Below are 14,129 nucleotides of genomic sequence, written 5' to 3'. Positions count from 1 at the left end.
TCTTGGTTTTGGCAGTTAAGGAATAACAAGATGAAGGGTAACTATTTGAACAGCTACTGACAATTAGGTTAGGTTGGAATAGGGACAGAAATTTAGCCTTGCCACATATACAGGCAACTAGCATACCCTTTAAAGAGTTGTTGCAATAGTAATGTCATGAGCAGTGTGTCGGAAATTACTTGAGAGATTACTAGTTGGTGAGCAGGACTCTTTGTTTGATGGAAGCTTATTAACCAGTGGCAAACATTACATAAATATACCTTAATTTGAACCAGACCATCAGTTAGGTTTTAAAAGGCTAGCCAAGATGGTGACAGTCTCCAGAAGGACTTAGGACTGTAACTGAAAACATAGGTCAAATGCTGAGTTAATCAGTCTTTTTGACTTCAAATGCTTAGCAGATAAGGAGAAAATACTGATTTAAATCTGGTTTGACTCAGGGATGGGTCAAATTATTGACCGTCCTAACTCGAGATGAATTTTTGGTTTATATTGAAATTTGGAGAGTGAAGTTTGTGGTCAGGATCAAGATGTTTTGCCCAAACTACAATGTTAGATAGACGAAAGGAAATAATATCAATGAGACAGCAATCCAACAACAAAAAACATCAAGCATGCAACATATAGACTACAAGTGTTCCTCCAATAATTAAATTGCCAAGAAGCAATGAAATATTAATTAAACAGAGCAATCAAAGATATGCCATAAAAAGCAAAAGCCATAAATGAAAAAGACATTAAGATATAACTAAATACAGCCATTGATTTTCCTGACTCGAAAAAGGCGCATGAACTTGTATGTAGAGTATTCAGTAAACAGGTAGTTGATTAGGGATAGATGCGAAAATAACATTATAGCATGTTCACATTTAGCCTGATATCCAGCTTTAGGAAGCTTTGATTCATTGTTTCTGTGAAAAGGAGGTACAGTCAAATTGAGTCTCAAGTAAATAAGAACACAACACTACACAAAGAGACATTTGTTTATATTGGGAAGATATACCTAGATTCTGAAATGAAAATTCTAATAAACAAATTATATAATCAATTCAGAAACAATGTTTTCCACTTTTCCTTAACCACATCTTAAAACTTGTGCTAATGAATCATAGCAACGTTAAATACATCAAGCAATGGCTTTTAAGGGTTAAGGTGTCTGTGGTTCTTATACATATGACTCTTGTGTCGAGAATATTAAACAATGTTTCTGCTGTTCTTTAGAGATCATTTTTAAAGGCCCAAAATCAATTTTACAAGCCTTGGCTGTTTGTCCTGTAGTTATGCATAAAGAGTTAGGTTAGAAAACAGCTGTTCTAGTTGTTGACCCTATCTGAACTTTTCTATAGGTAATAACCCAATATAAAGAATCACCTCAAAATTAATTCAGTTTCACGTGATCACAAATTAAATATTTCACAAAACAAAATAGTTAACATCAAAATGAAGAATAGTTTTGAATGAGTCATGATTATGGACAACATTGAAAATGTAAGATAAAAAATTTATTTCCATGATAAGAACTTTTTATCATTTTAAGAATATGTGTGACCATTATTAAATAGGAATTACATCAAAATTTACTTTATTTTTAATTATATTTAGTCAATATAATACAAGCAACAAATCATGGTGGAAAATTATCTCCCTTTAACATATTGAATATAGTAAAAATTTTCTCAATGGGAAAAATAACCAACATGGTGTTTAAATTCATGACACAAATTTACCAAACTGTTGACAAAAATATAAACAAAAAACCAGGGCACTTATTGCTGTTCTTATGCATTTTAAAACTAAATGTTTTCTAATGCAAATTATTCTAAGCTAACCAACAAATATTTTCCTGCCAAAGGTTGTCGTTTTTCTGGGCACACTTGTTTCCTGCACCAATGAAAACTAGCCACCTCAATATTGCATTTAGTGTTGAAAATGTAGTGTTGAAACACCAACAATCAATAAATAGATGAATTTATTTTCATCAGTCTCAATTTTCAGGATATGAAAACATTCTTTTTTGAGGTACCATTTTTTCCTTATTTCATATCATCCCATCAATATATATACATCCTTGGTATTAAAAACCATGTTTTTCTTCAGCAAATGTCAAAATAGGAATTTTTGTACATAAAAAAAAGATTTAAATTATAGGATAAATCTTTAATTTGTCAATTTCATTTGTCAAGATACAAACCGATAAATAATTTGTCAAAGATTATATTTTGATAAAGAATAAAAGGACATGTAAAGTTTCCAACATTGTTTTCACATACAAAATTTTTATATGATTTAAATGGTGTCCTGTGAGGAACTTCAAGCTGAAGTGGATTTTAACTTAATATGATATCATACAGCCAAAATGTTGTTTACATGTGCTTTTGTTTTAACATTAATTATATGTTTGATACATTCTGAAAAAAAGTTCAATAGAGCTGATGTTCACTCAGAATCAAACAAAGTTTTCCACTACCATCTTATCTTATTACAGTAAAGTCATTTCTTTTTAAAAATATATGTCAAAGGGAGGTAATTACAAACCACATTTTTTTAAAATCCATATTTTAACACTAATTCTGAAATTAAGTGTGAAAACTTAAAGCCTATCATTATGAATTACCATTGTGCAAATGTTAAATTTGTTTTAAATAAGATATTCCTTATTTTAGATTTTCTTATTCTAAATTTTCACAAAAAATATTCAGAGTAAAAGTGTAATGTAGTAATGCCTATATCTATTTATCATATTCAAATATTCTTTTTTAAATCAAATATATTTCTAAGGGTGCTATTTCTTGATTTTGAAGAAGCTTCTATCCAACTTTCATAAAATTCTATGAAGTTTTGACAAAGTTGATTAATGATGTGTAAAAAAAATGTAATCCCCAACTGAATCTAAATGTTATCTTTAAAAAAAATGTCCATTTTTAGAAAAAATGTAGAAAAACCTTTAAAAAAATCCCCATCAGCACCAAACTTTATGTTAACAGGGCAAAATACTCTGAAGTCTTTTTATCATTAAAAAGCTTCAGACCAAATTATGAAATGTTTCACACCTTTCACTTGCAGTAGCCCAATTTGCTGTCCTTCATCTTGGTTAACCCACTTTGCAGAACCTTTGTACCTTTTGATTAAATGCAGGGTTCCCACAGAAATTCAAAATTTATAATCAAACATTATGTTTCTTCTGTTACCTTTTCTGACACCAGACTCATGAGACTTGGACTCCTATTCAACATAGCTTTATTGTGGGTATTTCTGTGTTTGTTTATTTTAAGTTGGCAAGAGCTATAGGGAGGGTTAAGATCTCACAAACCATGTTTAACCCTGCAGCATTATTGCACCTGTATCAAATCAGGAGCCTTTTTGCCTTTGTTATGTTAGTCTTGTATGTTTTTTTTTATTTAGTTCGTTTATGTGTTTTAGAGTTAAGTTTGATGTCCTTTTTCATCTTACTAGTACATATTTTTCTTTAGGTGCCAGCTGAAGACCTTTCCCGATTTCAATTCTCAATTTTATTAACAAGTGTGCAAATGCTGAAATATCTTGCCTGTTGAATATAAGTATCACAAACACTTTTCAATGATCAATGAAAATGAAGTCAAGGTCAGATAAACCATGCCAGACAGACATGTAGAACATACAATCATTTCATACACCAGATAGTGGTCCTATTGTTTTTAGTTCCTAGGAAAAAGTAAAATCACGAAAATACTGAAGTTAGAGGAAAATCTAATCGGAAAGTCCATAATCACATGGCAAAATCAAATAACACAACACATCAAAAACGAATGGACAAGAACTGTCATATTCCTGACTTAAATAGACAGAGCCAGAAACTGATCATGATCCATGAAATAATACTAAGGTCAGGTGAACCCTGTGTGTCAGACATGTAAACTTTACAAGGATTCCATAAACCAAATGATGCTTGTCTTAATACTCATTAGAAGTGAGTATTTTACATGACAAACAAGAATGTGTCCCCAGTACACAGATGCCCCATCCGCACTATCATTTTCTATGTGCAGTGGACTGCGAAAATGGGTGGAAATCTCTAATTTGGCATTAAAATTGGAAAGATCATATCATAGGAAACATTTGTACTAAGTTTCAGACGGACGAACGAATGGACGCACAGACCAAAAAACATAATGCCCATAAATGGGGTATTAAAAATCCGCATTTTTTTAAGCAGTCAGTGAACCATGAAAATGAGGTAATTTAAAGGAACAATGGACATATGACCGACAAAATTTCACAACATAAGGTTTTTGCATATAGGTATGAAGTATTTTTTTTCCTTTTTTTTCTCAAATATAAAGCTTTATACAAATAGGAAAGGCATCACTACCACTGGATTGTTATCTCATGTTATTTTTGTGCTAATTAAAAATCATAAATCTGATTGAAATTTTGAATTGTTTTTTTATACTAATGCTCATTAAAAGGGTTTTTTTTAACAAAATTGTATGTACATGTACCACCATAGATTTATTTTAAGTTTTAGTATCAACATTAGATTCACAATTTCATTAAACCCTTATTAAAATAGTTAGTTTTTCGGTAACTCATAAATCTTGTTTTGATTGCTGAACAAACAGAAGTTTACAACTTTAAAAGGTTTCAAGGTGTAATTGGCAGAACCATCAATATTATGTTGTTCGAAAGGAAACTCGATTAATTTTGGTATCCAGCAGAGCTAAGGAAGAACAGGTTGTCTCATCTGTAATCATACCACATCATCTTACTTTTGTATTGTTTGTAACTTCAAGCATAACAGGTGTGGTAAAGGTGAAAGAGATGATTTGAATAGACTGAAGGGAGGTATTCTGTAGTTGACCATTTATTGTGAAATATGTTGCCTAATAGTGTTTCTTCATTTCATCCTCTCAAATACCAACAGGTCTGAAAAGTCTATGATAAGCAATATTTAAGATGAAAGTTTGTATTGATTAGAATGGGAATTTGTAACACTGGTTTTTTATAATTTGTACATAGAATAAAGTTTCAATAGCAGTTGCGAATATAGATGGGTGTGGATGTGATGCACTCAATGGAATGAGCTGTGTTGAAGACCAATTGGTGGCCTTTCGGCTCTTTGACATATTCCCCATTTCCATTCTTAATTTTATTTTGCATATATGGTAGCAGGTCATTTATAGAAATGTTGGTGATGTAAAATGATCTTTGCAAATGAGGAAAAGGTTGAAAATATTCATTATATTTAACAAACTGCATAAGAGGTAAGTGTGTTAGTGATTTGTATATATGTCATTTGATGTGCATCCTTTCAGCAGTTCAATGGCTAACATAATATAGACAAGATAATACTGTTTGAATCACTGTATTTGCATATTTTCAGACATGCTATACAGTTTATTACATTTACAATCTGGTAAGAAATAAATATGACGTTAAAAATGAAGCATGTACCACACACACACATACACAGCCCACACAATTACACATGGATACACATCATAATCATCAATGTCATCTATCACAATAAAAAACACCAAAAATATTTGGTAATGGATCAAAAATGTTTTATATGACACTTTTTCATCAGATATATAAAACTTGAAATAAATGCATTTTAATAAATTCTAATTGAACTTCAAATAAATGTATTCATGGCATCAAATTATTGTGGTGTTGTTGAGTAAATGGTGTCTGCTTTCAGGATTCGTAACATTTTGTTTTAAAAAAAATAATCCTTTTCATCATAATTACATTGATTTCCAGGTCTTTAATATTACATTGTTTTGTACTATGAAGATTAACATGGGCTATTTTTCTCACAGGTTGAAGTTTTAAGTTAGTGCTAAGAAAGTCTTTCATAATGAAGTGTATAATGGAGTGAGTATATTTATAATGAACACATCTGAAATCACAACCAAGCTTTCCTTGGAAGGCACAACCAAAATGTAATGTTAAAACATATAAGGTCTTAGCACCAAAATACTAAATGAAAAGTAACTTTACTTATACAAGTAATCCTATAACCACCTTCATAAAAAGTCAGACTTTCATGTATTTTTAATAAAGAAGGGTACTGAATGAATAAACAAATATCTAATAATTGGTAAAACTTTGATTAAGAACCCCTTCATAATTCAGATCCCTGTTAATCTAAAGCTTCCTCTGGTCAGCAAAACTTAATTACAGTCTTACAGTATCACAGATACTAACATCACAGACTAACCAACAGAACTACCGGTACTTGTATTTCTATGAATCTCAATCATGATAGTTTTAAAATGGATTTTAAATAATCTTTCAACAATATTTTTTTCCAAGATACTCTTGACTAGTGAACAAACTAAGCTATTTTTTTCAACCAATTTAAAAATCAAAGAGCTGATAGCTCTGAGGTGCAAGAAGGTGAATAAAAGGTAATTTGAATTACCATAAAAGCAGCCCCACTAACTCAGGCTGCTTTGTTCCATTTATTTTTTTTGAGATATGGAGGGACATATGAACCCCCTCTTTTTTTCTTCAAAAAAAACTAAATATCACTAAAATAAAATTTTGAATCAAAACGAAAAAGTATACAGATCTTTAGATTAATATAACAAAGAAGTGTGTAAAGTTTTAAGCAATAATCATAAATTGTTTTTGAGATACGGCGTGACATGTAAAAAAAAACCCTCCCCCTTTTTTACAAAATACTAAATAACTGAAAATTTATTAAAATAAATCAAATGACCTGAAATATTTATGTGAATTATTATCTTCCATCCATAGTTTGTCTTTACTTGTTTAGTAAACAAATTAATATCCATTTAGACCATTATTTATATTTTCACACAGGTAAACTAATTTGGCTATAAATAGATCAAAGCAGTGTAGAATCTCTAATCTAAAATCGTAATTGTTATAATTCTATTTCTTTAAATAATCAAATTTAAATTCATGAAAATAATCATGATTGATAAAATAGTATTGCATAAAGTTTATGTTTTCGGAAGACTATTTATGTTTAGGTCATGGTTCTAGAGGCTTCTTCACATATTTGTAAACAAACCAATATGGCCGCCACACGTGAATACCTTTGCACTTTTGAAACAAATATTTCTGACAAAAGTCAGATTTCTCTTGTCAAAAGGGATTCATATTTATATTGCAATAAATTATTCAGAAGGAGGTACATTCAGTTTAGATTATATTTCTTATTCTATGAGCATTTAGAGTTTAATCAAAATTCTCCCAACAGCAGCGTACTGCTCTTGTCAACTGAGTCTTGAATAATTTTATAAATAGATTCAAACCATTTGAAGTAGAAGGGCATCTAATTCACATGACAAAGGAAAACAATGAATAAAGACAACAATTTAATAAGAAATAGATCCTTTATATAAAACAAAATCTTTTTGTCTGCAAATTCGTAACTTCAAGGGCGAACATTTAAAAAGGGCGAGTTGTCCCGATACCAAATTCACGCATGCGTACTTCAAATATCTACAGTAAAAACATCCGGTTACAAGTAAACAGATAACGTTCATGTAGATGAGATGAAATCTAATAATTTACATAAATAAAAGGGTACATATTTACGATAGTGATTGTTTTTCAATCATAATTTACAAATTAAATGATTCAGATGCTTAATCATGTGTAAAAATTGGTGTCAGGAATCAGAAGTTGTTATGAAATTGTAATACACAGAAACGAATGCGGCATACGGAAAATTTAATGATTTTAAAGTCTGCACCATTGGCCTTCAGAAGACTTGAAGTCTTCTTCCACCAAAAATCAAACATAAAATAACTGATAATCACAAACATTCATATGATTATGATGTACACCATGGCATTATGGGTAAAAGCAGTCATACATATTTTTTACTACATACTATCTGTACATTAATATCAAATGTGTTCTACACAATACATTGTTCTTGGTCTCCTTCTAAAACATGAAATAAATGCAACAATTAAAATCTTTTCAACAGATTATTGCTACAACTTCTTTTCAATTATTTTACAATTTTGTTTACTATGGAAACCTGCATGATATTGATAAAGAGATACCCTTAGTTCACAGGTTTTCCATATTCAAAATCAACACTACCTAGATTGAAAAAATGAATATATTCTACTAACTGTCACATCAAAATATAATATTTAGCCATAATAAGATCAACTTAGATAATATCACAATGTAACCAATTCTCCTAAAGACACCTTTTAATTTTAATTTTTACTTACATTCTAACATGAGTATATTTTTTTATTACACAATCAGATTATATGGAAGGTTTCATGCTGTTTTTTAATTTTTTTCTACCATTTGTGATCAGAGTACTTGAGTACGGTATATTATAGAGCTTTTAACAAGTAGCTGACTACCATTTATATACATGTACAATTTAAATTTCACTGTTACAAAAGAATAAAAACCAGGTGCTCCGCAGGGCGCAGCTTTATACGACCCCAGTGGTCGAACCCTGAACAGTTGGGGCAAATTTGGTCACAATATTCAAGCTTGATACCATCTGAATTTTGATTGTGATCAAATTTTTGACATAATATAGGTTTTTGCCACAAAATTAATGTGGTTCAAGATCTAACGCATCTATTGCACAATACTTTGCAATTAAATATTTCTTATTGAAACTTTTCAAAATTTGAAATTTGAAAAATGTTGAAAAAAAAAAAATCCCTTACAAAAAATGGTAAACTGAGATCCCCCCCCAATTTATTGAAACCCCCCCCCCCCCCTGGAAGCAATAACCCTTAAACTCAATCCCATGCTTTCCTTTGTAATATTGAACCTTGTAGTACGATTTCAGAGAGATCGATACACTTAAACACAAGTTATTGATTGTTTGGAAACTAGAAACATGCTTCTATTTGGCACTTTTTTGGCCCTTAATTCCTACATATTTGGGAAATTAACGCAAAACTTAATCCCAGCCTCCCCTTTGTTATATGGTACATTGTGGTACAATTTCAGAGCGATCCATGAAATTACACACAAGGTATTGTCTGGAAACTAGAAAAATGCTTGTTTTGGCCCCTTTTTGGCCCCATAACCCCTTAAATGAATCCAAACCTTCTACTTGTGATTTTAAACATTGTAGTATACTTTCAGAGCAATTGAAATACTGGTAAACAAGTTATTATCCTGAAACTAGAAAAATGCTTGTTTTGGCCCCTTTTGGGCCCCTAATTCCTAAACGGTTCGGACCATCATCCCCAAAATAAATCCCACCCTTCCTTTTGTGGTACTGAACCTTCTGAAAAAATTTCATTAAGATCTATTCACTTAAACTAAAGTTATTATCCGGAAACCAAAGTGTCTTCGTACGACGACGACGCAGACGACGACATCATACCATTATACGAACCCAAAATTTTTTTTGGGGTAGTATAAAAAATTGTGAAAATTTTAGCTCCAACATAAACCTATCCATGGTGGCCATATTTAAAGTATCAAAACTTAATATTAACCATACAAAGAACTTATCTACCATCAATAATGCATGTATTGCTATGCTATTCCCCCACTTGTAATTCAAAGTATCAGGAAAACATGATGTAGGTGTGTGGACAAATTTGAAAAGCACAATTTCATTACTGTTGAGCTGCTAACCAAAAAGGATGCAATACTGTTAAGTACAAAGGTGTATTTTGGAAATACATAAAGAAAAGTATTAAGTCCATTCAACAAGATGCTGAGAAAAAGCTCACATTTATCACTGTCAAGCTTCTTACAAAACATGTAGTAACTCTGTTCAATACTAGTTCCAGGGAAATGTGTAACAAAATGTTTTGTTTGGTGAAGAAATGAAAGGACAAACAAGGTGATTACAATATAGCTCCTCCCCCCTTCCCCCTCCACTTAGAGGGTGAGAATAGTAATAGTTATATCCTATTATGGCTAAATAAATGTTTTATATGAATATCATAATTATAAAAAGCTTATCTCATTATTTTGGCAATCTTTATATTGGATTTGTATATAAATGTACTGTATAATTCTATGATTATGGATTTAGTCCTGAATATGGAGTTTTATCACAGATATACCACATGCCACTTATTTAATCAATGGTTATATTAAACGGTTATCATCATACACTGATGAATAAAACCTGAACAGAATCATCAGCAATTCAGTTTTGAAGATAAAGAAAAAATATATAAAAAATTGTAGTGAGGTTTACAAATTATTCAAAAGAATTAGCTCTCCTCCAGTATCAGTCAGTAAAATGTACACAAAAGTAGTCTTTGTAACAAAAACTTCACTGACCAAATAAAACTCATAAAAAATTATTTTGATTCAATAAAATCTTGTGTTTTGTCACATTTCAATTCTGTAATGTTCAGCTACAATTATATTTCAATTATAACAAGTATGCATTACAAAAGATAAAATTTAAATCCTAATTTTCTATGAGAATACAGAAATGTGAATCTTAAGGTTTTAGAGACTATCCCTTTAAGTACAGGAAGTTGTGATACAACAATCTTTGTCTATCTAAACTCACTGAGACAACAACATACACTTTGAAATGAATAATGATGCTAGCAATTATTTTGGTCTTTTGGATCAATTTATTACGTCCTATTGTGAGAACGTCCGTCCATTTTCATTGGGTCTTCGTTCCATGGAATTGTCATTTCCACGGCGAGGATGCTGTGGTGATTGTTGAGATTCTGCAGGTTCTGCCTCATCACCGCTATCTTTACTTTTGTCTTTTTGACGGAATTTCTTCCTCCAAGAAGGGGCTCTACGTAGTTTTCCACCTTCACCCTGGAAAATAAACAATAATTTCAATTTTCAAACGATTACAAATTGGTTCATATATATATATAATTTATATATAATGTTTGGTACTCCAACAAATTAATTAGTATGACAAAAGAAAGGTACTATCAACTGTTATTATGTAATTTCTATTCCTACTCATTTTTGACTATTACCGCAAACAGATTTAGTGACAAGATTATCTGGTAAATGAGGAGCATGCTTATTTGGTAAAACATATACATCAAATATTCACAGAAAAAGGAAATCATCCAGCTAGTGGCGAATGCAATTTCTATATTGTACTTGTATTTTTTTATAATCCAAGGTCAGATTTGTTTCTGTAGGTCAACTAATAAAGTCTTGAACTTGATAAATGAGGAGCAGAAATTTCTGTTTGATAATCACCACTCGCAACCTTTATCAATAACATGTTCTGCAATATCACATCTTGACTAAATAATATAAGTTTAAGTACATTTATGCTTAAATAAAGATAAGATTATAAATGATACACTATCAGCATAAAATATTGTTTAAACTATGAGCTTTAAAAAAACATTTTTCAAAGGCTGTTCAAATAATTTCCCTTGTTTTGAAGTTGTTTCAGGAATACAACTGCTACAAAAAGAGTGTATTTATATTCATTTTTTTGGTTCATAACAGTAAAAATAACCTTAACTTCATTTAAGATTATTTCAATTTTTTTATCAAGTCATATGGTAAACTGAATGTAAAATTGTAATTTTTCTGAGAGAATAATAATCAGTAATTAGTCAACGTAAATGAAGTAGTCTAGAACTAACCATTATGTAATTATAAACCAAAATGTCAGCTCTCATTTCTAATGACCATATTAATCTTTAAAGTAAAATTTGTAGAGGACCATACTTTTGTTTTTCCCTAATTTATGTTTTTGATAATGGCAGCCATGTTGGTCGTCTTGAAAGAACACTTAACACAAAGTAGAAACAAGACACCCTACATATGATTATGACCAAGCTTGATTTTCATTTGTCTATTAATTTCTGAGAAAATGTTTTGAAAGTTAATCAAGGATGTCAGCAGATGAATGAAAGAGGGACACCAAGTGATTGCAATTGCAAGTACTAGCCCTTCTGGAGTCCAGCAAAGTGTATTATAGATATATAACTATATGCATATATGCAAATATCTGAATGTATAATTTTTTTAAATGAATTCTGCTAGCAAAGCTTACTATTTTACCTCTTTATATCGACTACACTACTAAGGATTAAGAGACTAATGATATCTTAATAAGCTAATGAAGTTTATATATTACTCTAAATGAAGTCATCTTTGAATATATTACTGTTTAAATACTGAAGGAAAAGCACAGTGCTTCAATACATCCAACCAATTTTCTGGGGATCTAGTATTTTCATGTAACCATAATCATGGTGCAGACAATTTACTCAACAGGGAAACAATAACCTTACAACAGTTTACATTACACAAACGTCTTGGGATGTTTCTTATTAAATACAACAATTGATGGTTTAGTACAAAAGCTGGATAACTGATACATGCCAGTACCAACTGAGTTCATGCTCAATTTGTAAACATTCAGTATAATAAGAAATAGAATGTTAGACAATCATTAGTTAATAGACAAACAATATTAATGTTAACACCACTCAGTGAAACTTTCCATTTAGATAAAACTAAAGGTAGTTTAGTTTGTCTCTTCATTATTTTTCGGTTCATCATGGTGTTGTTTGTTCAACATGAATTTCCCTTTAGTATTTTTTCAACATTTTTAAAAAACTTGAACTGCAATTACCTCCCTTTGTAAACTTGGGAAAACTTAAAATTTTGTAGTGTTCAAATGAGTGCCCAGACAAACTATTTTATTTTCTGAAAACAATATATTTGTTAGCAAGCATATGTTAGTAAGGAAAGGTTTGACAACCAAAGTTTCCACAAAAGGTGAGAGAAACAGTGATACATCGTAGCCCATGGTCTTGTTAATGGAAGGGGGAGAGGCTCAAATTTTAAGATCATGTAAAACAATGAATCTAAGTATCCCCCAAAAAATACAAATGGAAAAGGGAAAATTTGTACTATTTATGATCATGAACTTAATGAATTCAATTGAAGTGCAATAAAAAAAATAGTGAGTTTTACAAATAAACTTCTACCCACAGACTTGTGCACCTTTAATCTAATTTGCATACTAGTAAGACACATTTTATCTGAAATACACCTCTGACCCTGACCTATGACTCTAACCAAATATTCTATGAAAGACTATCAAAATGTCCATGTGATGCCAATTTTTGTTAAATAAACATTATTGCCTTCACCCATTTAAAAGATCTAAAATTATGAAAACATTTCACATGATCTTATTTTGACAAAATTGACATTTTTAGGCATAATGACCAAAGTCAGTCAGTAAAAGCATAAAATACTGATGTCACGTTCTCACCTTTCTTAGATTTCTTCTGAAAACAAGCAAACTCAGATATCACACTTAGAAAAAACAAGTTACAATTTCTACTCTACAGATTGCATGTCATAATTAATATTATGTAAATCAAACATGTCATAATTAATATTATGTAAATCAGAAGTGTGCCTATTTAAATGTCAGGAGAAAAAACCTGTAACTAGCAATTTCAACTAAAAAAGTATAAACTATTTTTTTTTTTAAATTATTTTCTTCTTTTCATTTTCAGTTTTCTCTCTCTTTTATAATATGATGTGTCCCTTTGCCCAAGCATCCAAGCCTTGTGGTCACCATCACAAATTTTACCTTCCATGCTTAAAATTTGGAAAAAAATTCCATCTGTTCCCAACCATGCTTGAACATTTTAGAGTCAAATATCTGTATTTGTTACTTAGAAGGCATAACAGTTATAACACAAATACAATTACTAAATACCAACATCTTTCTCTAAGTTTTAATCAGTTTCTTTAGGCAAAATTGATATTCTTGAGAGATTAGGCAAATTGAAAAGCTTCCTTTTTAAAGCTGGTCTTTTTCAAATTTATCAAAATTGACATAATTTGTGATCTATATTTTTTGTAATTCCCTGGAACTTTTTTCAAAGGTTGAAATGAAAGATCTAAAAGATTTTTTTTTAATTTATCAACCAATCAAATTATTATTTTTTTTGTTAGGATGAATTTAGAATTATTTTCTTAATTTTTTCAAAACCAGACCAAAACCACCTAACGAAGTTAAATTTAGTAAGTACTGTCCTACTACTCCCTCAATAACTAAAACAGGACAACATTCATTTGTTAGGTTAAAGTTCATCTAATGACATGTGACTTACCTCGTCTAGCCGTCGATCTGTTCCCATTGTTAACAAGTTATTAAATTCTCTTTCTAATATTTGACGTGCCTA

At 30.5% G+C, this 14,129-nt stretch overlaps 1 protein-coding gene across 15 annotated transcripts in view; it reads right to left on the bottom strand.

The window, feature by feature from the left end:
* Nucleotides 1-9,132: 9,132 nt before the first annotated feature.
* LOC143082932 (liprin-alpha-1-like) overlaps nt 9,133-14,129 on the bottom strand; it is a 47,745-nt gene continuing 42,748 nt past the window's right edge. For 14 of the 15 annotated variants that reach the window (XM_076258948.1, XM_076258949.1, XM_076258953.1 and 11 more), the window contains 2 exons: nt 14,058-14,126; nt 9,133-10,758 (listed from right to left, as the gene is read on the bottom strand). In XM_076258948.1, the coding sequence (XP_076115063.1) occupies nt 10,570-10,758; nt 14,058-14,126 (258 nt within the window). In that variant the 3' untranslated portion in view covers nt 9,133-10,569. Of the gene's footprint in view, nt 10,759-13,204; nt 13,221-14,057; nt 14,127-14,129 lie in introns of all 15 variants that reach the window. The other variant, XM_076258959.1, reaches the window with a different exon arrangement.

The sequence above is a fragment of the Mytilus galloprovincialis genome, chromosome 7, assembly GCF_965363235.1.
Source record: "Mytilus galloprovincialis chromosome 7, xbMytGall1.hap1.1, whole genome shotgun sequence".
Classification (NCBI taxonomy): domain Eukaryota; kingdom Metazoa; phylum Mollusca; class Bivalvia; order Mytilida; family Mytilidae; genus Mytilus; species Mytilus galloprovincialis.
This window is presented reverse-complemented; position numbering and strand designations above follow the sequence as displayed.